The 23,089-nt window shown below is 51.4% G+C and overlaps 7 protein-coding genes across 7 annotated transcripts; 5 read left to right on the top strand and 2 right to left on the bottom strand.

Moving 5' to 3' along the window:
* Window positions 1-16: 16 nt before the first annotated feature.
* Window positions 17-775, bottom strand: B0T23DRAFT_397208 (uncharacterized protein; the record flags this gene model as incomplete). The annotated part of the gene is made up of 1 exon (XM_062838283.1): window positions 17-775. One exon carries the CDS (start codon window positions 773-775, stop codon window positions 17-19), a length of 759 nt encoding a protein of 252 aa, XP_062692375.1.
* A 1,406-nt stretch (window positions 776-2,181) lies between these two features.
* Window positions 2,182-2,729, bottom strand: B0T23DRAFT_397207 (uncharacterized protein; the record flags this gene model as incomplete). Its single annotated transcript, XM_062838282.1, has 2 exons — window positions 2,182-2,282; window positions 2,399-2,729. The coding sequence occupies 2 exons, from the start codon at window positions 2,727-2,729 to the stop codon at window positions 2,182-2,184; spliced, it is 432 nt and encodes a 143-aa protein (XP_062692374.1).
* Window positions 2,730-3,944: 1,215 nt separating this feature from the next.
* B0T23DRAFT_444467 (uncharacterized protein) lies at window positions 3,945-6,092 on the top strand (the record flags this gene model as incomplete). Its single annotated transcript, XM_062840898.1, has 7 exons — window positions 3,945-4,053; window positions 4,133-4,317; window positions 4,389-4,482; window positions 4,584-4,770; window positions 5,218-5,730; window positions 5,795-5,974; window positions 6,023-6,092. The coding sequence occupies 7 exons, from the start codon at window positions 3,945-3,947 to the stop codon at window positions 6,090-6,092; spliced, it is 1,338 nt and encodes a 445-aa protein (XP_062692373.1).
* Window positions 6,093-7,579: 1,487 nt separating this feature from the next.
* Window positions 7,580-8,135, top strand: B0T23DRAFT_383329 (uncharacterized protein). Its single transcript, XM_062837406.1, has 2 exons — window positions 7,580-7,828; window positions 7,916-8,135. Exons 1-2 carry the CDS (start codon window positions 7,615-7,617, stop codon window positions 8,023-8,025), a joined length of 324 nt encoding a protein of 107 aa, XP_062692372.1. The 5' UTR covers window positions 7,580-7,614; the 3' UTR covers window positions 8,026-8,135.
* A 2,846-nt stretch (window positions 8,136-10,981) lies between these two features.
* B0T23DRAFT_430148 (uncharacterized protein) lies at window positions 10,982-14,040 on the top strand (the record flags this gene model as incomplete). Its single annotated transcript, XM_062840229.1, has 5 exons — window positions 10,982-11,438; window positions 11,527-11,718; window positions 11,805-11,856; window positions 12,124-12,215; window positions 12,290-14,040. 5 exons carry the CDS (start codon window positions 10,982-10,984, stop codon window positions 14,038-14,040), a joined length of 2,544 nt encoding a protein of 847 aa, XP_062692371.1.
* A 1,666-nt stretch (window positions 14,041-15,706) lies between these two features.
* B0T23DRAFT_178316 (plasma membrane fusion protein prm-1) lies at window positions 15,707-18,300 on the top strand. The gene has a single exon (XM_062833035.1). It carries the CDS (start codon window positions 15,913-15,915, stop codon window positions 18,205-18,207), a length of 2,295 nt encoding a protein of 764 aa, XP_062692370.1. The 5' UTR covers window positions 15,707-15,912; the 3' UTR covers window positions 18,208-18,300.
* A 2,862-nt stretch (window positions 18,301-21,162) lies between these two features.
* B0T23DRAFT_178258 (uncharacterized protein) lies at window positions 21,163-22,940 on the top strand. The gene has a single exon (XM_062833034.1). The coding sequence runs from the start codon at window positions 21,452-21,454 to the stop codon at window positions 22,844-22,846; it is 1,395 nt and encodes a 464-aa protein (XP_062692369.1). The 5' UTR covers window positions 21,163-21,451; the 3' UTR covers window positions 22,847-22,940.
* Window positions 22,941-23,089: the final 149 nt, after the last annotated feature.

Below are 23,089 nucleotides of genomic sequence, written 5' to 3'. Positions count from 1 at the left end.
TAGTAGGCGGAAACCGTTACTGCTGCTCTGCCAACTCGTACTCCTCCGCCTTAACTTTGAAACCCCAATGACCGTCTCCTCCCTTCGTATAAACCACGAGTTGCTCGTGTTCGACGTCCCACTCGTGGGCGAACCCCTTCAGTCTTGATGCCGAAGCATTCTCCTCAGCCTCTCGTAAGATATGCAGAAGACTCCGGGCGCTTTCATCCGAACCATGGGTTACGGCATTCATGAGCTCCAGTGGGCTCATTGAATACTCCCTATCAAGCTTCCAGAAACCCCGGTGCATAAAAACAACAAGCAGAATGCCAACGATATGCGCAATCATGGCCGCATGGTAACAGACCTGTGCCCGCTCTTTGTTCGCCAACCACTGGCGCTCGCTTCTTTCCCCAATAAATGGGACGTACTGGGTCTCGTTGGTATGTACGGCCGCGATTACCGAAACTCTTATAGCCAATTGCCGGTACATGTTGAGTATATCATCCATGGGCGAGAGAAACTCAAAATTGCAGGGGTGGTCCTGCGCCAGGCTGCCGTCCACCTGGTAATCAGGTTTGTGGGCGTATGCAGCGGCGATATGGTTTTGGTTACTGACGCCAAACGTGTCCTCATCGTAGTGCCACCAGGATTTAGCACGCGTGGCCCCATAGTTCGTGCCGTAGAGGCTTTTTCCCAGCTTGGCGAAAAGCTCCAGACGCCCATCATATAAGGAGGGTTTGACAGGGAGAGGGAAAACCGAATTTCCCAGGAAATCCTGGTACGAGGAGAACATTGGATTGGTCCATACTGCGTAACTTATTAGCCTCTTTCCTCTTCCAAGGTCAATGAGCGGCAGGGGTTGACATTGACAAAAACGGTGGACACATACGCTGCATCGAACATTACCGTTGTAAAGGTAATCGAGCTGCCAGTTATATTCAACCGGTACTGAACAATCGACGGCTGAAGTACGCAGAAGTGAACAGCATAGTTGCCGGTACACCCTATCCCCGATTTGTATGTGGTATTACTGCCCTCTCTGTTCACGTGAACCAAACGACGAGTAGTTATCGTAATAACGACGGCCAAATTGGAGGGCAGGTGTAAGAAAGTGAACAACGGGGGTTCGATGTGACCCAACTGCGTATTTACAGCCACAAAAATAGCGACATACTGGAGCCAGAGACGTAGCTAGAGCCCACGAGAGATGGGAACCAGCGACCGGCCGTTGTGAGGGTGTCGTTGCGCGGCGACTAGACGGAGTGGGTATGGTTGGAGTCACGAGACTTGAACGCGAGTCGAGGAAGGAAAACTTCGCAGGCGGGCGAGCAGGCGGAGACGTCGGAGGTTCTGACAAGTTAAAAGTTTGACCAAGGAGGAAAGGCGACTTCGGAGAGTGTTGGTGGTTAATTGTGAAGACACCGGAGGCGCTTACGCAAAAACATGGAAAACATGGAAACCTGAAGGTCGGGAAGGAGGGCAGGGGCTGGTGTGATTTATCTTTCTATTCCAAGTACCCAAGCGTTCAGGGGTTGCCGTCTCCGATGAAGCTTTGGTGGTTCCTTCCCGGTTCTGCCTGGAGTACAACTTGTAGCTGAAAATCCACAGAAGCCGTCTCCGAATGAACGAAGGAGGCACAGAGCCACTTGGCCTATGAGTGAAGGTTATGCCGTCGCTTCATTAGTCGTCGAAGTCGCAACTTGGACGTGCACTTGGGAAGAAAAGTACTACACAGGCATAAACCCCTGCCCTGACGGCCACTCACTGCTTGGGTATCTGCTGCTGTATTTTTCATTCATCGTCACTCCCTGTACGTACATGTATCTACATAGGTAGATAGTCGTAGCTAAGTACTACATCCCTTCTCACATGGAATGCTTCCCTTTTCCGTGGGTACATCTCCCATCATCTCCAGGCACAGAATCAACCGCCCAAAACTTCACAAGTCGCCTGCCCCAGAAGCCACTGTTGCTGAATCTGCAGTAGCTGTCCAACTCCGTACCGCATTGTGATACGCCATTCAGCTTGTACCCTTGTATCGGGCAATTCTTTGGCAGAAACGAGGTCAATCTCCGGCTGGGGAAGTGGCTGCTTCAAGCCCATCGACTCCGACGAGTAGTGGCGGTGGCGAGGTCTTTGTTGATAAGGTCGGGCAGTTCATCGGTAACAACAGGGTCAAAAATGGCAGGAGGGTTTTGCCTAGGTTGGAACATAGCGTTCCAACAATTGCCCATGATCAGTGGCGGCGTCTTCGTTCAACAGAATGCGGCAGAAGTTTCTCGTCTCGGGAAAGACTACCTCTGTTTATTCGAATGAGGCACGTTAGTTTACTTGGACATATCTATGTTTGGATGGTTCCGCACAAAGTATCCAGCGAGGCACGAAGATACTGAGAAACGAAGTACCTAGTACGTACTGAAGGAGTAATCCCGCCCACAATCGTGCTCAACAGCGCCATCTAGAAGAGCCGCATCGATGATTGCTGATCCCAAGCCGTCTCCCCCCCTACACAAGCATTTGTAGTCGAAGAAGGTGGAATTGCGGGTGGTGATGACGCAGTACGCATACTTTCGCTCCTCGTTAACCTCCCATCCGGTCATTTCATTCGCAGTATAAGGCAAGTAAGCTTTGGTACAGTTGGAGAGGTTATACTTGGACAAGTCAACTGGGGCAGCAACGAGGCCGGTAAGGGCAGTGCCGGTAAGGGCAGCCAGGGTAAGTGCAGCCACGGTGACAAGAGACTTCATGGTTGCAACTTCGAAAATAATGGGGATTGGTGTAAAAGACTCGGGGGCTTTTGTGGTTGAAGTTGGACGGAAGGAGGAAAGAGGGAAGGAGGTAGGAAGTTGGATGGTCCTTGCTATTTAACACTCGTTGTAAATTGGGAGATGCAGGTTGTCGCTGGCTTTTTCTGGATTGCATGTATCCTTCCGCTTCTTGTAATTCTCAGAATAATCGGAGGTCAATGAGAAATAATGCAAGCACAGTCGGGCATGAATATCTTCGGCAGTCGCTTGCAGGATGTGTGGGACTCACGCTTGCCAGTTCAAATTTATCCAAGGCCATCTTGCATCCCCCTCCTACCTTATCGTTCTTTCCCTGTCGCTTTCCTAACACCGCATGCAGCCATGCAGTACCTCAATAGCCGGGTCAAGACGCAATCTGTGCATTGAAATACTATTGCTTACTATCGCTCATCACTTGGAATCACACCAGCATAACATCGGCTCGAGATGGTGAATATCCCGGTCTAGCCAAGGGTGTATTTTAGAGTGAAGTCCTGAACCAATAACGACTACCAAGTTCCGGGCAGTTTGTTGGCATCAAGCTTTCTCCCAGCACCCCGAACATTCATTTCGCGGGTCTCATTTCGAGGGGAAGAAATGAACTACACCTGTCCAGAAAGGCATTTGCAACTCACTGAAATGGAAAGAGCCCGGAGCTGAAGGATACTACGAACGGGTAAGACTAGTATTTCTGAGGAAGGAAGGAACGGCAACAGGATCGTCACAGTCATGGAGCGAGGTCGAACCAAGTGGCTTTGTTGGTGGGAAAGGACGTTCAACGGATGATACCTGGAGGTACCTAGTATTTTTCATTTTCGGTCAGCACTTTACCACAGAATCAACCACTTACCCACACTCACTGACATTGCCTTAAATGTAGGTTCCACTTCTTTTGTTCCTGTTTAGCCAAATCGCTGTCGCCCGGCCACCCGGCAATCCTCACTTCCGACTTTCTAGCCTCAATTTCAAATTTCAATGATGCCCATGAAACCTGATCACCCCGTCGTTCTCCTTTTCTTCTTCACTCCTTGAGAGCACTTGTACCGTGTCCTGCTTCGCTGATCTTGACGAACTTCTTTCTTCGTGTGTCTTTTCCAACTTCTCTTTTTGCTTTTTCCTTTGCCTATCCCTTCCTCTCAATTCCCTTTTCTTTCTTTCGTCCATCCACCGTGCAGGATGAAGTTCTTTTTCCCTGGTTGGAAGTTGTCTTGGCCCGCCTGGGTCCCCGACTGGCTTCGGCTGTTTCCGTGGGTGTCCTTTTGCTCCATTTTGGTGGGCATCGCTGGTAAGTTGTTAGTCCAGTCACAAGGAGTCACTCATGCCTTGTTCCACAGCTGACCTCTGGTTTCTTGTTCACCTTGTAGGCTTCATAGCCAACATCATTCTCCGGGCCAAGGCCGTAGGCCACCCGGTCGCGGAATGGCCGTACCCGCTTGAACCCCAAATGCTCGTCTCCGGCATCAGCATGATCAGCGTCGCCTCTCTCACCTTTGGGTTCAAAATTGGGGGTATTATTGGCTTCTGGGTTCGCGCACGGAGAGGAATGAGTGTAAGTTTTTTTCTTCCTCTTTCAAACAAACAAAGGCGCAACTGCTGACACGGTAGGTATCTCTTATTCAGTTGAGCAAAGTTCATTATGTTCGAGAAAGCACGACGAGCATGGCTGAAGCCATGAAGGCTGTGAAGCGCGGAAAGGCCCTATGGGTCGCATGGAGTAAGTTACCTACCTAACCAGTATGCACTTTCTTTATCCCGTACCTAGATACTTGAGTTTTCGTTACCTGTGCCTTCAATACTGATGCTTTGATGCCCTAGTGTCCATAATCTTTTGTGTGGTGGCATGCGGCAATGCTTGGTTCTGGAGTCACTCGATGTACCAGGGAGATGTCACGATTCGTAACAACGGGACGTTAGATGTGCATATCACTCCCGACATCATGTCTTTTCATATTTACATCCTATCTTTTCATGTTTACATCCTATCATTTCATGTTTACATCATGTCTTTTCATGTTTACATCATGTCTTTTCATGTTTTCCGCCAAGGTGGTTCGCAAGACCGTCTCGCCCAAGGATTCGATCGGTCAGAACTCTTAGTCGAACAACTGGTCCTTAGAGACAACGCAAGGGTTCCGCAGATTCTAGAGCATGACGATCGTATCGGACCGTTGAGTGACATGTGCGGACTTGGTGGGCGAGACATACCACTTCAACCCGACATCACCAGTAGAGGGGGCCCAAGACCTCTTCATCATCGATATTGCCGATAGTTCGGGACCAAACGGTCATTCCTTGACCGTTAATACGGTGTTCAAATCCGAGACCAACTGTGCCGGACATTATGTCCAGCAGCGATGCTCCCTGGCACCAGCAATTGTCCGGTACAACCTAAACGTCACTGGAAATGCGACTTTTTACGAACGAGGAAGGAGCGCAGAACTTCTGTAAGTGGCGAACTGAAATATTTTTCTCAACTCACCTCCTACCGCGCATCATGGCCTTGGGTGAGGAAAGAGGCTAACATATTTTGCAGCGAGTACTACCCGTTGCCCAGCCAGTCGAGGTTTTCTTACGAGTTTTTCCCAAACCTTTTCTTCTTGCCCCTCGAGCCGCGTCCGTTCCACGTCGTACAACATGACGTACGCCTAGAGATTCTGACAAAGATGGTGCGAGACCTCTACAACACAAAATTTGGCACAATTCATCGCCAACGGCACTGGCGGTTTAGTGACGATGTTATCGACACGGGTTCAAGCTATAGAAGCCATATCGCCGCTGGGTACGCTATCAAACCTGAAATACAGAAACAAGGCGTGCTCCCATGCAGAATGAGTTTTCTGTCTCCGATGACCGACATCATCGAGACGTACCAGAACCTGGCCCTGAGGATTTCGGTGTTGGCGGCGGTTGATGCGGGTATAACCCAGCCCGTGAAGTGCTGTAGCGAAAAAGCTCAGCGATAGTGGCTCGATGAAAGCGACCTAGCAAAATTCTGTTTCTTTATGGCTCTAGTCGCCACTCACCAGTGCTTCCGCGATCTCTATTGTTATTTTGACGCATTGGGGCTTCTGGGAGCTCCCAAGGGTTTTCACAATGAGCCCCATTGAGCTCTTCAATGCCGTCGCCCATCACCCTCACAGCCCTCAAAACCTTCTCGTGGTCTTGGCAAAAGCCAAGGACGATGCTTCGGCCTGGAAATTGAAGAAGTTTGCCTACGAATAGGACGAAATGAACGAGAAGCTGTTTATTTATAGAGAGGGCCGGGACGAAAAATGGGGATTTGAAGTTCAGATGGAAGAACACGAGCTAGAGGAGCAGCTCTAATATTTGCTACTACGAGGTTATTTCTGTGGGGTTCTTGTTTTATTTTTACCTACCTACCTTCATTCTGCGTCTTCCTTTCGTCCTGTATGGGCTGTCGCTGCATATATGCATCCCTTCCCATTTAGTTCCCTGTATGCTAGAGCCTTTTTATGGCGATCTTACAGTTCTTTGGCTTTTTGTCCCCCTTAATGTCAAGTTTGTTCGTCTCAAAATTTCAAATCGACTGGTCGGTCTCTTTTGAGACCCCCAAAGTTACCCCCGGAGCCATATTTCCATCTCCCGCCTCCGACGTACCGTAGAAACTCGAGAGATTCAGAATCGAAAATCTCCTATTTGAGCGCTTGGCTTCTGTCCATTCCTCAAAATGATATGACGTTATTTTAACTTCTTCTATCTTGTAGAGAAGGTGTACTGATTTGTGATAAACAGCGTTCCTTTGTAATGTTTTCGGGCAGGCCCGGTCAGGCCGTTTTCGAAGAAAAGATATGAGAGAGTGTGATACATGGAATTAAAGATAGATCAAGAGATCTGTTCGTTCAGCTATCTGATGATGGTGCTAATAGAAGAGGAAAGGTTCTCGTTGAATGCTGTTATTGAGGTTGGTCAGATGATGGACATCAGGACTGTTAGTGCAAGCGCTTGAAGATGCGCTGAAGGGCCGCCTGAAGAAACTCGGCAAATCGAACCGCAACAGGGAAGGCTTCAGCTGTACGAGGAACGGGGAAAGCGGGGGTCAGCGGGCCACGGCTCGGCACCGGCTGGAATCGCTACTTCTATTGGAGACGTTTGGAGTCAAAGTGGGGATTTGGTCCGAGGTAGCCCCACTTAAAAGCATGGCGAGCATGGCCCTCGCCTGTCACTGAACAGTGATCAATCAGCCCTGCAAGGGTCCGGCCGTGATGGCTTCCTTGCATTTGACCATCGTTGCAACGGTTGCCGTTCACTCAATTGTTATGGTGCACGGACTATCATCTCCGATTTCAAGAGCCCAATCATGTCTGATGCCGGAGACATGTCCGATGCCCGGGGTTTGCTAGGTATCCGTTCGTCCATCCAGTCCATCATCGATTTCCATCTACTGTATTCTTCTTCTTTTTTTTTTTTCTCTCGTCCGGTTACAGAACCCCGAAGAAGAAGACCTTCGTGATTCCCGTATCGTGCCAATTTCCAAGCTACCCAATATTCCATCCCCCGGTATGCCAAGTGGAGTGACCAAATCCCTCAATCTCCAGCTTTGACGAACCGCAACTCTCATCGAGACCAAGAACAAGACATCGACTGGGGCCCACGGCATATCTGTCGATGAATTGGTCCTTTAGGGACTGTATTTTTCTCCAGTCCAGTTGTTCACCTCCTTCCACCGTCGGCATTTGACGAACGCACTTTTTTTTCCCTTTTGTTCTTCAACACGAACAATATATAGATATATAGGATTCATCACTCAGACCATTCCCTTCTCCCCTTACCATCCCTTCACACACACAACACACTCCACAAACAAACAAACAAACAACCCACAACCATGTGCCGCCATATCGTCTTCTCGGGCACGTGTCCCCACTGCACCGAGCACTTTGTCTGGGAAGACCTTTCCCAAGAGCTCTCGTGCCTCGAAGCCAAGAACACGGGCGTCTTCGGCCAATGCGCCTTTGGCGTGCAAATCGAGGAGCACGAATTCGACCAAGAATGCGAGCCCTGCGCCGCCGAGAACGAGCGGGATGAAGGGTACGGCGCTGCTGAAGGTATAGATAATGAGCTTGTTATCCCTCCACTAGGACCAGGAGGGGAGCTGATTATACCCGATCCCACCATAAAACACTTACTGGCGGGAAAGAACCACGCTGACGATGATGGACGACAACAACAAGAACAACAAGAAGATGGCGGCGGCGGCAGCGGCAAGAGCAAGACAAAGAAGCAGAGGGTTGTGTGAGTGAGCGCAGTGCAGTGCAGTGCCTGAGTAGAGCGGGGAAAATGATATTGGATGAGATCATGAAGGGGCCCCGCTCTCGGACACTCCTCTCTCTCTCTCTCTCTCTCTCTCTCTCTTTTTTTTTTTTTTTTTTTTTTTTTTTTTTTTTTTTTATAATGTATTAGGATGAGATGTTGTGGTGACGCGACAAAAAGCACAAGTACGACGAAACCAAAGTTGCGCCAAAGGATTGAACAGCGACGAAGCGTCATACCTTCCAACAAAAGAAACTTTGAAAGTTCGTTACATAGCCCGATTCGGATCGAAAAATGGTTCGCAGCTTTCCGAAATTTGGTGGATGTCGCCGGCGGATGTCACAAACCCCATCCCATTCAAATCAGCACACCATCACATAACACATCATCCGTCAACGGCCGCGCATTCGGTACAGTTTGAATTTCCAGGATTTGCGCCAATTCGCACCCTCGCATCCGCTAGCCGATGATTATCAGATCGACTGATCGATAACATATTCACAACATCTAATTACCCGGTGCCGGCATCACTTGCGACACCCGAGGATGAAACATTCATCTGGCATTACAGTATCATGCTGAGTGTATTCCATCAACAAACACCAACACTCATTACATTCATGGGCCGCAGTCACTCGGTCCATCAACCCGTCCATCACACAAAACAGCACAGACCGGCGGACAGATGCCGATGTGCATGCGCCAACACCACGAAAGCATTCATTCGCCCTTTTACGAGTAGTCGGCAATTGCTCGTTTGATAGTCTCTGGAAGATTGGTCAAAATGCTATGGTCTATCTCGACTTGGCCAGCCCGATGTTTGGCCTCTTTAGCAAAGCAGGCCGAAAGGAAGGAAAGAGAAACACGCACAAACACGTTAATTTGAAGCACGATCATCACCGTTTATAGCACCAATGGACACAATGAACGGCACCAGACAACGAGGTTGAAAAGGGGAAATAGAAATCGCTTGCATCACACCAAGGAGAGAACAGAAATACGGATCGGTTCGGTTGGGTTGAAGTCGGTACATACTCTCGGGGCTATTTCATGAGATTCCAAATACACGTCGACCGTCACGTCCAACGAAATCAACCGTTTCATGACTCTACATACCTACAACATGTCGAGTCTCGCGATCGAACACGCAAAGTATATACAGGGTCATGGATGTGACAAGAACGAGAGGAAGCCGGTGCGACAGGATCAACAGAATTGAGACGGAGGAAGAGGTTTAGAAAGAGCAAAAGACTATGCCTGCTCCAAAGCAAGGCAGCAGCACAGGAACGACAGGGTTGAAATGAACCCAACGCCAGTGTCAGAAGGAGGATCAGACAGAAGTATTTAAATACCTCCACACTGGTTGTTTAGGGTTTGGATAAGGGTTGTGGTGCAGAACATCGGAAAGTAGGTTGGGATGGGATGGATGAGGTGAAGAAAGGGTGTTAAACTGTGGGATCTATGCGACATACATACATCCATGGAGGATTCTGGTGCGTGTGGTCACCAGACACCAAGGGAGCGGGCGGCGGATGCGGCAGCATGTTTTTAGCAACGTTTTCGGTTGTAAAATGATACCCCATCTTACATTATTATTAGTAGGTATGTATAGACTGCACAAACTACCTCTTCAGAGACTGTTCTCGTCGAAATCGTGTATTACCTATCTTTAGCTCATGTTTTGGCTGTTGCTTTAAATCCCATCGATGTGGGCTGTCATCGCATCTATGAACCCCGCTTGCTCTTTGCAGTCTCACATGGGAATTATCCATTGACATTCCTTTTTCCCTCTTAATATGGGTTCGTTGTTCATAATCCAAGTCGGTCGGTCCTACTTGGGACCTTCGAAATTGCCCCTCAAGCCATATTTCCATCTCTCGCTTCTATGAGATCTTCTACGAGGCGGATAAAGCCTGGCGGATTGATTTGCCCAATGTTTTACGGTTGAACGGGCCAATTTCCGCGCCAGCTATCACCAGGTGAGATCAGCTGTGGCATGTCTGTGCTGATATAAGGTAGGTTGTACCATAGTGTGCATATTGAGTTCTGTCCAGTGAACAGAGGAGCGACAAGAGAGGAGAGTAAAAGTTGAGCCTGCCGTGGAGTCTACCTCTACCTACGGACGAAAATGAGGAGGTTTGAAAGTGGCCGTCTAGGTACCTAGACTCTGTGCTATCATAGATGTTTCAGGTCCTCACCGGGTGTATCACAGCTTCAAATAACATAGAGGTAGCATAAGGACCAGTGGTCCTCCGTGATACAAGGACCTACTTGATCCTGCCTACGTACGTAGGTACCTATATTGCCCAGATACTCGGATTCTGTACCAGCTTATTTACTACGGGGAAGTGTGACCAAGGTCCGAGTATACTCGGCTCTTGTGCGAGTATCAACCCCGCTGTCTTGACTCTGTGTCATCGTAGACGTTACGGGTCTAGACCGCCATGGAATTGACCAATGGCTCGATTTGTTGGGTCAGAACTCAATGATACATTCTCAGAGTGGGATGTAGAGGTAGACGCTCCCTGTAATACCAAGCACGTATGTGTGTAAGAGGTGATTGCGCATGTCTCTATTGTACGATGACACTGTTTCTCGGTGATGGCGTTGGTGATACCGATCTATGTAAATTGCATGTATACAAGACATCGCGAGGAACAACGAGGCCAATATTGGTAGAGGTAGGAGGAGCGGCGGCTGGGAGTGTCTCCTTCGTTCGTCGGCACGTCGAAATGTTGACATGATTTGAGCATAATGGATCATTAGGTACACGAGGGAGGGAAGGGGGGGACTCATCATTGATATCCGCAACATGAATATAAATTGCCCAAGTGTCCTGCTTTTCCGTAGCAGATCAATGCGAAAGCCTCAGTCCATTTCCTCCATAAATACCTACTTTGCCTAGTACTCATTCTAATCTCTCAACTACGTCCCTCAACAATATGCCTAACTCTAATCGACTCACAACACCACGTGCATCGAACGGGGTCGAGCCCGCCAATCGACCGCAGGGATCCACCCAAGACAACGATAACGCCGCGCCGACTTCTGACATTTCCGGCACCGTTCCAGCCAACAAAAAGGTCCCTACCGGCCTGCCCACCTCTACCAAGAACAAGCCGTCTCCGTCCAACGATGGCTTTGCGCCTCCGTTCAGTACTACCGTCATCGGAAGCTCCAACGCCCTGTCGAGCAAGGACCGCGGCATCAGCGGCGCCAAAAAGAACCAGAGCAGCAACGTTGCCGTCTGGAGCCTCAAGAACACCAGCTCCAAGGCGCCAGAGAGTTTCGAGGCCGTCCTCTCGACTAATGGCCCTGCGCCTGCTGAAACTGTCTTTGATGTCGATAATCGGAAGAAGGTGAACGCCAGGGACTTTGGGCCCGGTGGGAAGTACAGATGTGAGTCTTTCAATCCCCTGAGTACCTAGTTTATCAATGTAACTTTCCCGAATGTCTGCTGACGCGGTAAATCTGTTGTGTGGTGTAGCCATCGTCAAGCTCTTCCTGGTGTACCAGGACCCAAGCACCAAGAGCCCGAGAACGCTGATCGCGACGGGCTGGCTTATCGCCCCCGACCTGATTGTTACCGCGGGCCATTGCGTCTTTGACTGGGGACACTACCTCAACCAGGTCGTGGAGATCAAGGCGTACATAGGGTACAACGGCCGCGCTTCCATTGGTATGTGTTGTTATCACTGTTTCTCTCAGCGTTACTCATCACTAGGTAAGAAGTTAGTTAGGTATGACTGACACACACCGGCGCAGGTTCTCCCAGTGTCCAGTTCCGCAAAGGCGTCAAGGTCGCGACTACGTCGGAGTGAATGAAGTTCGGAGAGTCTCACCACGACGTCTCCTTCATCAAGGTAAACAAGCCGTTTGATGGGATCAAGCCGATCAAATACGTGGACACACCGCTGGTCGGGAACATGGAGCTCGGAGTCGTGGGATATCCGGGGTAAGAGCTGACTTACTCTCTGTCAACCCTACCTACCCATCTAGGAGCTCGCTCCTCTGCACTCCATTATAAATAGACAGGGAGGGGAGGTCTCCGTGCGAGCCATGGCTAGACTAACCATGACTGCAGAGATCTGGACAAAGGCGAACACATGTACGAGTGTTTCATGAAGGTCAAGTTTGACGTCGTCAAAGCCAAGTTGTTGCTTGAGTACAAGATTGGTACGAGTTCCTCGTTTTGATATCCTATCTAGACGAACATGTGAGCTGATATTCCATTCTAACCTGATGCTCAGATACCTACGGTGGGAATTCTGGTGCGCCTGTCATCCGAAGCAGCGACGGTGTCTCCATCGGCGTCCACGTCATGGGAGGCAAGATCAACCAGGCCACTCTGATCGGCAAGATGGGCAACATCTTTGCGCCCTTCATCCAGGCCCTGGCCATGTCGGAGAAGAAGATGCCCAAGGGGCCACTACAGGTCTCATGGCTGCAGATGACGGCCCAGCCTAGCGAGGCGGGCGATGACGAGGCGTTCGAGGCCGACCTGAGCGTCGAGGCAGTTAACTACGACGAAAGCAGCGAGGCCGAATCCGGAGAACAGCCCGATCCCTCGTCGGAGGCCTACCAGTTAAAGCAGATCATGACCCGGGGCAAATCCTTCAGCCAGACCTTCAGCGAGCGCGTCTCCGACGTGGGGTTGCCCGCCTCTTTGGGTCTGTCCGGAAAGCTAGCTGCCATCTATGCCCACGCTTTCTGCCACTCCATGCACGCTCGGAACTCCAAGACCAAACGTACCTCTACCCTGCGAGAGGGGGCCGTTGGAGAAGCCGACACGGAAGCGTCGTCCGAATCACTGGATCCCGGCTCTCTGGGTCGCGCAGTGCTGTGTGAGGCCGCGTTAGACACGCTCTTCTCGCTTGACAAAGCTACGATTAAGCGGCTGAAGGTCTGGGACCTGATGGCGAAGCACGCGATCGGGAGCAGCCCCCGGGTTGAGGGGTTCTGGAACTACAAAATTCAGGGCGGCACCATCGGCGCACAGCTGGCCACCGCGGCCATCAGCAGCGCCGCAGGGGCCCTCATTTCAGGCGTTAGCGGCCTGGTCAAGAAGTCGTTGGACAAGGACGGTGCCAACCGGAAGCCCGGAGAGGCGGGTGAAGAGAACACTGAAGACCAGGAAGGTGGTGACCAGGAAGGTGGTGACCAGTCAGCACAAGGAGGGGAGGCCGGCATCAACGCTGATCCCAACGAAGGTGGGGTCCTGCCAACGACTACCACAGGTGAACCACCGAATGGCAACGGGACCGCCACCGACAACATGCCCAAGGTCAAGACGAGCATGAACGCCTTCATCCAGAAGCTACTGCAGCAGTCCGCCAAGGCCGGCTCGGCGGATAAGCGTCTCCTATCGCTGCTGCAAGAGTGCGCTGAGACCGAATCGCTAGCCGAGAGCATGCCCAAGCTTGTTGAGTCAGTAGCGCCTTCTAAGGGCGGTGATGATGGCCGGAAGCCCGACGAGAGCGCCGAGGCTGATGATGAAGCCGGGGAGGCTGACGAAGCTGAGGAGGACATGGAAGCGGCGGCCGAGGCAGATAAAGTACACCAAGGCCTCAAGGCGCGCCTGATCCTGGGCGATGCGGCACTCGAGACACTTGTGGAGCTGACGACGACGGAGTCGTTCGAGTCGGTGGCTTCAACGAACACTGAAGGCTTCTGGGGTAAACTTTGGCACGGCATCAAGTCGGTTGGAAAGGGCGCTCTCAAGGCCATTCCCGGCGTCATTGTGTCGGCGGCCGGGGGTGTGCTCATGAAGAAGATTACTGAGGCTAGTGAGGCCGTCGATAATGGCAACACGGATGCCAATCCAGATGGCAAGTCGGGCAGTGATAGGAACTCGGGCGAGACGGGTGGTAAAGCCGGTAATAATGACGAGGCCGGCGATGGTGATGAGGCTGGCAATGATGACAAGGCCGGAGAGGATCCGGAGCATGAGGCCATGGAGAGCTTCGAAGATTGGGTGAAAGGTCAGTCAAAGCAGACGTAAGCGTCACTGGGGAGGGAAACAGGATGGTCTTTTGACCGAGTGTGATCTTGGTGTTAGCCGTAGTGTATTTATCTTTTTTCAGTGCCGCCTCACTACTTGGCATGATGCCTCCGTCCGAGCGATAAATCCAAGGTGTTGTATGTTGTTGATTTGGGTGTTTTTGCTTTCGGGGTCTTTCTACCTAGTCGCTGGACCAGACCTTATCTTATCGGCTTGGCTCACCGGCAGGCAGAGGCAGGTTGGAGACATTTGAGAATGAACTGTCACGTGCCTCTGGCGCACGGATCATGCCCTCTGCCTGCCGCTAAAATAAGTACCTACTTGTATGAATGGACATGGCCAAATGCAAATCCCCATGGACCAAACAACAACCGTCGGCCGCAGACCAAATAAATGAACGCGGCAATTCCTTTCTCTGCGTGAGTCATTTGAACCGATTCGTCATACAAAGTCTTTATTTAACATTTTTGAAACGGCAGAATGGAAGCGCCCGGCTGCTGGCCTCTCCATGTCTCCCCTGGGGCTTGTCGGGTCAGTTGTCGTCATTGGGCTTTCAGAGCCTCCAGGTCATTCATCCACTGGCTGTCAGGGCTCCAGCGGGTAGTGGCCCCACTTTCCACTTGGCATCGGCAGAAGTGGAAGCGCGTCTGTTGGACCCTTGTCAGGTACCAATCACTGGCCGGAGACAGCCCGCGGTTGAAACGCAGGAACGCCTTCCACTTTTGAGTGCCACCTTCTTTTTTTTCTTCTTCTTTCCTTTTTTTTTCCACTTCCCGGCAACGCATTGCATTTCGGCATCGGAAACACCAGGGATTTACTGAGGCCAGATCTCGCGGCCGGCCCCAATTGAAACCCGACATCTGCTCTGCCACAGACTCTAGACCAGAGAGGGTGATGGTGGTGAAGGACATCACGGTGACCCATTGTCTACAGGACCGGCACACATTGTTCACCTTGCCGTGAGCATGATGAGCCCTCCCGAATACCATCAGATAACCTTGTCTCATGAACAGCATGGCCCGGCTGCAAGCGCGCCAGACATCAAGACGACAGGCTCACATTGATCCATCAATCCATTGATGGGCTGCCTCTCCACCAAGGAAATCCGGGGTCTTCAAGGATCGATCCATGACAAAGAACGACTGGCTGCCAGAGTCCGGGCGCTTAGACAACCACCGCGGCTACGGGACGACTACCCCTTGATCAGCCTCCTCCCACTCCACTGTTCACGCACACAGAGTCGAACAAAGGCAATGTGCTTTCAAGAAACAATGGGCCTTCTCCCTATTCTGGGACCCGGTGCGCCTATTGTCATTTGCACATCACCTGTTATCCCATCTTTGGGTCCTTCATCCCGACTCTCGACTTATTCAGTGGCCCACCAGCCTCCGGGAGTCCGGGCCAGTCAAGTCACTAGCCTGCCTGGGTCCGTCTTATTCTCCCGTCCGTCGTCTTATTGACGCACTCTCTTTCTATTGTTCACTCACCTCCTCACCTGTTCGTTTCCCATTCTTCACCTATTCATATCTCCAGTATGCAGTCATAGTGGGCAAGCCTTTCTGTTTTGGATACCCTCTTGTTTCCTTTGACTCGCTTCTCTTGTTCCTTTCTCTTGCTCATTTGCATTTCCCTTTTTCCCCTTTCCCGGTCTTCGGCTCAGTAATTCCTTCTCGAGAGTGTTCATCCAGCTGGTCTAGACGGGTGAACAGCAATTTTTCCGTCTCTTATTTTTTTTACTAGCAGACATACACTACGCGGTCTCACGGCATTCGCTTTCCTTTTCACTTTTCGACTTTTGCACAATTAGTAGACAACTCCACGATTTACTACACCATCTTGCTGGTTCAAGAATAAGAACGATATATCAATACCATGGTTTACAACGAAAAGAATGGAGGCGGCATCCCCCCAGTCCCACTCTCTCTTAATACGGCAACCCCATGGCAAAACGTCAACCTTCACAATGACCAACAGACCGAGCCCCAGCTAAAATCGCACCCCGATACCGATCCCCGAATCACTCCCTATCTCGGCTTGCGAGCGAGGCTATCACAGCTATGGTTCAACCGGTGGACGATTCTGTTGATTTTGGTCCTGATTCGGGTCATCATCCTCACAGCAAACCTCAAGGAAAACCTCGGCGACGCCAAGGCCAAGGCCCTCTCAGCATGTACAAAGGTCGAAGACGTCGGTAGCGCCATGGCGTCCATGCCTTATTACATGTCCAAGGGCGTCAACGTCATGGCCGCCGGCAGCATGCAAAAGGCGGTCGAAGCAATGGCATCAGTCCTCAAGATGATCCTCACGGGGGTCCAGGCCATCATCATGTTTGTCATCAACATGTACATCGGCACCTTTGCCTGTCTGGTGGCAGCCTTCATCCACGGCGGTCTACACGTGGCGACCGCGGTAGTCGAGGGCGCAACCAAGGTGATGAACGACGCCATTTCGTCCATCACCAAGGGTATCACCGACGACATGGAGAGCTTCCAGAGTGCCATCGACAAGGCAAGGGATTTCATCAACAGCGGCATTGGCCTCATCAGCAAGGACATTCAACTTCCAACCATCAACATTGACAGCCACATCAGGGACCTCCAGGGAATCAAGATCAATGCCAGCGGCGTCGTCAATGGCCTGGATGTCCTCGACCAAAAGATCCCGACATTTGACGAAGCCAAAAACCTGACCGAGTCTGCCCTCGCCATCCCCTTCAACCTCGTCAAGAACAAGATCGATGTCGCCTTTTCCGAGTTCACGATTGAGCCCACCATCTTCCCCACCGCGGAGAAGCAAGCCTTGTCCTTCTGCTCCAACAACTCCTTCCTCAACGACTTCTTCGAATCCCTGGTCACCCTCGTTTACAAAGCCAAGATTGCCTTTTTGGTCGTCATCATCATCCTCGCCGTACTCGCCATTTTCGTCATGGGCTACATTGAATATCGCGACTTCAAGCGCGAAAGGGAGCGGGCCGCCCGAATGGACGCCAACGCCTTCAACTCCCAGGACGCCATCTACATCGCCTCGCGCCGCTGGACTGCCGACGGCGGCATGAGACTCGCCAAATGGTGGACCAAGGATACAGACAGCAAGAACTACCTCTTGATCAGATGGGCCTTTGCGTACGCCACCTCCCTGCCCGCCCTTCTCGTGCTGTCGCTCGCCGTCGCCGGTATCTTGTCCTGCCTCTTCCAGTGGGTGCTTCTCCGGCAGATCGAGAAAAAGGCACCTGAGCTTGCAGCGCAAGTGGGCGATTTCGCCGGTGACGTGGTCGGGACTCTGAAGCAAGTGAGCAACAACTGGGCCAACAGCTCCAACGCAGTCGTCGCCAACATGGAATCCGACATCAACAGCGATCTCTTTGGCTGGGTGCGCGAGGCCACAGAATCCGTCAACAACACCCTCACCGTCCTCGACGACCAAATTGACCACGCTCTGGTGGCCGTCTTCAACGGCACCGTCCTCCTCGACACCGCCCGCGACGTTGTCGGCTGCCTCATTGGCCGCAAGATCGACGCCGTCCAGGACGGTCTGACGTGGGTGCACGACCATGCCAAGGTCACCCTCCCGCGGTTCGACGACGACATCTTTTCCGCCGGAGCGGCGCAGAGCATGGGTAGTGACGGCGACCTCTCGAGCTTCCTGGCCAAGCCCGGCGCAGTCACCACCGACGAGATCAACGAGGCCGTAGGGAAAGTGATCAGGTCGCTGCGCAACGGAGTCATCCAAGAAGCTCTGATCGCGCTCGGTCTGCTTCTAACATACGTCATCGTCATCCTCATGGGCGTCATGGGCGCATTGATAGGATGGGCCACGCCAGGAAAAACTCGCGGGGAGGGCGGACAGCAGTTTGGTGGTCGCCCCCCTTCCTTCCATAATCATCATGGCTTCGATCCAGCGCTAGCACCTAGTAATGCCATGGTCGGTAATCCTGCTAGTCCTCATTATCAGAATGAGAAGTTTGGAGGGGGAGGAGGCATGCACGACGTGGCGTCCCCTGCTTATGAAGAGGTGGTTTATGCCGGGCGCGTGCCGGTCGGAAAGACGAGGGAGCTGATTACGAGGTATCCGAGCCATCAAAGGACGAGCAGTTATCCGACTGTGGAGAGCCCGGACCCGATGCCGCATGGGGATGAGAAGGTGCCGGGGTATTTTACGCCTATTTAGCCCCGGGGTAAGAGGAGGAATTGAAGTGAAGTGAAGTGAACTAGCTGTGTCGGGCTGGTTGGGGAGTTTGTACGTGGGAAAGAAGCTTTCCTTTGTTCCGCACGTGGTTGAGCAAATCGCAATGCATTTTTGGCTTGGCTTGGAGTTTTGAGGACAAGGGTCTTGGGTATGTATTGCAACAAGAAATGGGAAGGAAGTTTTGCATGTCGTGTTGGGTCGGGAATTTCTTTCTAGTCAATCATTTACTGCTGAGCATTTTGTACCAAAAAAGTCTGGAAATCTGGATATTTGATGAAGGGGAGGACGAAGGAAAAGAGAGAGGGAGTAGAGCAAACAAATTCCCATCTGGTTAATGGCAAGCAAGCAAGTAAGCAAAGTTGGATAAGACCTTAGTCATGGATTTCAGGGACAGTTGTTGTTTGATACCCAGGCATGGGTTTTTTCGACGGGATGAGATGATTGATACCAATGCAGTGTAGAAATAATGACGGCCGCTAGGCCTTGAACCCGAACCCGAACCTTAACTGCCCGCCTTATGTACTTGTGATCGAAGTAGGGAGGCATATAAGTTGATGCGCAAACCCGTTCAGTCATCTAGGGCCATTTACGTCCATTGCCAACGATCGTTTCCCCCCCCGGATTTATCAAAGTTAAAGATGAGTAACCCGAGCAGCACCTAACACCTGGCTAACACACCCGCTTCCCGTACCGGGGTCCCTACCGGTGCCGAGAGGCCGATCACCGACGAAGGTGAAGAAACTTGGATCTGAACAGCGACGGAGATGGACGACGGAAGGACCCGAACAGTCGCACGTGCCGGGACAAGGATGGAAGGGCCCGCCCGGGACCTTGAGCATCCAGATGCTTGCTTGTTTTCATTGATTCTTTCCACACTCTATTGTACCTCTCAACTTTGTGTCGTTACTTTGTACCCTGCGCCCGTACCTGCAAACATGCGAACATACAAACACACGAACCTTTGAACGAGAACACACAAAGTCCACGTCACCAACCTTGATGTACGTCGGTTACCGTTTACCTGCAACCACACTACACGAGCTGCACGGGATAAGTAAAGACAAGGGTGTGGTGGGCATTAGTTAGGTTGCGTATCGAGATCGTGAAGTAAGTCTTTAGGGTTGAGCTGCACGTAATATAAAAAGCCGATTAATTAATCTAAACAGATGTCGTTTTCGAGCTCGTATTGAGATGGTCTGTTCCAGAATCTTTGATGATGATGATGATGATGATGATGATGATGGTGATGTTGGGGTTGTACAGCAGCCATAGGACAGGACAGACAGGTACGAGGTATGATGTACTTGTACGAGGGTGCACAGGACGTATGGATTTCGACTGTACAAGAAATTCACCTAGAACGGTTGATGGAATAGGTTGGGATGTGTCTTTTTTTTTTTTTTTTTTTTTTTTTTTTTTTTTTTTTTTTTTTTTTTTTTTTTTTGTATGTTGTTGCAGTAGAATATGTAGTGTGCCTTGTAAATGATGCAGACCACACCAGTCGGGCAGGTTAATTTCATACTGGGTTTTGCATTTATTGGGTCTGGCGTTCACATGCTATATTGGTACTAAGAGGATATTCGATGACTCGGAATTGGATTCCAGGAACCAAGTATATATATACCTAGGCTGTTTGGAATTGCTCTCTGTCTCTGTTCCAGGTCTCAGATTCCAGATTCCAGAGGTCTAGAGGTCCGGAATTGGTTGTTTTAGGCGTGATTGCTACCTATAATCTGATTGGTACATATGATGTTAGGCAGTTGTGTCTTGGGCTTGACTTCCAAGTGTCGTTCGTTGAACAGCTTTTGGGAAATAATACCTAGCCTGGAAGATTTCTGAGCCAGATTCAGTTCAGTTTTCAGGTTGTCGGACAAGTTCTTTTTACTACCTACACACGGAAAAGTGGTGCGGAAACTGGCTTGGGCTGTCGGCCGCTTGATCAGCCTGGACGGGGAGTCTTGGCCAATATGGATGTTTCGCGCGCGCGCCCTCCGTGGATGTTTCATGTTTCATGTTTATCAGGGCGCCCGCGAATCGCTTCCGTGGGGAATCGATATCTGTTGACTGTTAGCGTGTTACCGTCACTTTACCATGCTCTGGGCATTGAAGGTAAAAAGAAAAGCAGCCATTTTTTTAAACGGAACATAAAGTTATCATCACTTTGCAGTTCACCACGTTAATCTTTGGTGTAAAATGCCGGCAGACGTGTACCTGCTGTAGCGTCCATGTGTCGAAGCATCGAAGCGTCGCGTTAGTGGATGTATGTAGCGTTAGGTAGTGTACTTGAGCCGGAGGCGCTGTCCGGCTCCGGCACTGCGCTGCGCTGCGCTGCCCTGCCCTGCCACTGACTGGCATGCATTGGTTTTTGCGGGCGCGTGGTTAAGGCGGGCAGGTGGTAGCGTGGGCAGCCCGCGTGGGAAGGGCGGGGGTTACCTAGCGGGGTACTCCCTGCATCTTTTCTTTTCCTGTTCCTGGCCTGGGCTGCCGCCGATGTTTGAAAAGTTCGAGACTGGTCTCTGCCGAGTGATGAAAAGTTCAGTTGTCGCTAGGTAGATAACTTCCGGACGAAACGTTACTTTTTTTGTTTCCTTTCCCGATTTTACCCTTCTTCGTATCACACCACTACCTACCGATTGGATCAGAGGCATGAGGGCCAGAAACGAAACGATGGGTCGATAGAAGGGCGGGGTTCACACTCCAGAAATGGATGGGAAACCAAGCAAGTCACATTCCTCATCACTCTCGTCCCACTTGCCGTGACTGGACTGGCACTCAATACCTATGGTAGTGACTGGCTGGTCTTGTGAAACCATTCCATTCGCACCTTCCTGCTGCTTGCTGCTGAATGTGAGCCTGTGAAGAGGCAGTGACGGGACACGGGCAGTGACAGGCACACACACACACGGGAGGGTTGGTCTCGATGCCGCTTCCGTCTTCCCTTCTCTCTCTCGCTTCCCGTGTCTCCCTTTGCACGCTTTTCTTTTTCCCCTTCCGCAAGTATCGCTGTTGAAGCCAGGATACGGCTACGGCTCGACCACGAGACGCTATGGGATTCGGATTCGAATTCGACCCTTAGCACGACGCTTCCGAATTGTCATTCATTCATTTGGGTTAGCGGAAAAACACCATCAGAAACATCACTATCCAGGAACTGCCTAGTCACCGACGGCGCCATCACCATTGCGTCATCTTTCTTTTTACACTCCATTTCTTCAAGCTAACCACGATGGCTTCGCACGACTCTGAAAGAGACCTCCCCATCCCACTCCCTTCACCACTCCAATCCCATCCGCCAGACTTCCCGACCGACTCCCACGCCGACACCGACCCAGCTCCAGTCTCTCCCATATCCTCCATATTCCCAATGTCTACAGTTCCAACGTGGCCGGGATTCGGAGCAGGCCTTAGGATGGTCAGCCCCAGTCCCCCGCCCACGGCCGTCTACCCACGACCACTCCCATCGCTTCCATCCCTCGATACATCTCCAGAGGCAGCTAGACAGGAGCCCGCATATGTCACGAGGACCCGCCTCCGAGTCGAGCGCCGCATCCGCTACCTCCCCGAATGGGAAACCCCCCGAAACCCACCCAAGCGCAGCAAGCTACAGCAGACGCGCAACCTACTATCGTCCATTCCCTTCTTCGAAGCGAGGAAGCAGCCGAGTTTTGTCAAGAAGCAGCATAAGCCGCGCTCCATGTCAATTCCTTCGTTGTTCAGTTTGATGGACCCGCCGGTTGTGGAGGAGAAAGATGAGGCGATGCCTCCCAACGACCAGCATGGGGCGAATAATGCGGGCTGGAGAAAGAGTTTGGGATTTGGGTATGGGAAGAATAGCTCTGCGGGCTTGGATGTGGAACGACATGGTGAGGGCGGGATAGTGCCGACGCATACGGTTACGACGCTGGGAAGCATTCCGAATCCGCCGCCACCGCCGAGACTCACAGAGAAGGAGAGGATGAGGAGTTGGGTCAATCGGAGGTTGTTGCCGCCTGAGAAGCAGTACCCTCTTGGTTTGAACAGGCGGCGGTTCTGTTTTTTCGTTCTTCTGCCACTTCTGTTGCTCTTGCTGCTCGGATTGGCACTCGGCCTTGGATTGGGACTCGGACTCAAGCACAATGACGACGACAGCAACCTCCCAATCCCCCCTCCCCTCGGTGAAGACCCCCCGATGGCGATTCATCAAGCCACCTTCAATCATTATTCTCCCTCCAACGGCACCGGCGCTTGCGGCTACAACATCACTAACGACGAGGTCGTCGTCGCCATCTCGTACAAAATCTGGGACGAGGCTGCCAAACGTGCTGCCTCCCTTCTCCCGCAAGAACTTCAGGACAGTTCTCTGAACCCGGATCCAAACACGAACCCGCTTTGTGGAAAGGTGATCTGGCTAGGACGAAACGACGACCTTGAGAATAGGGATAACTGGATTCAAGCGAGAGTAGCCGACAGATGCGCGCCAGAGAGATGTCCGGAGGGGGAGGATCTAGATTTGACCGCGGGAGCATTCGAGGCTGTGTACAGTTCGAGTCTCGGAAGCGCGAATTCGGATGCGGGAGAAGAGCAAGATGGAGGAAGGGAAGGATGGTGGGTTTGGGATGCTGAGGCAGATGTACGCGAGTAAGATTTGGGTTTACGAGGTATGATTATGGGATATGGATTATGTGATATGGTTACGGAATATGGCGCATGGCATTGGCTTGGGGGGTGGTTATCAAATATGGATTTCAGCATGGGTTACAGCACATCATATGGCGGGTTGGCGCTGGGGAGAACAGATATAGGAATGGATCAGGGCATCTGGACAGGGTATGACGACTACGAACGATGATGGGTTTCTCTCTTGTTTTATATACTTGTACAGAAA

The sequence above is a fragment of the Neurospora hispaniola genome (genome assembly GCF_033458365.1).
Source record: "Neurospora hispaniola strain FGSC 10403 chromosome Unknown B0T23scaffold_5, whole genome shotgun sequence".
NCBI classification, from domain to species: domain Eukaryota; kingdom Fungi; phylum Ascomycota; class Sordariomycetes; order Sordariales; family Sordariaceae; genus Neurospora; species Neurospora hispaniola.
This window is presented reverse-complemented; position numbering and strand designations above follow the sequence as displayed.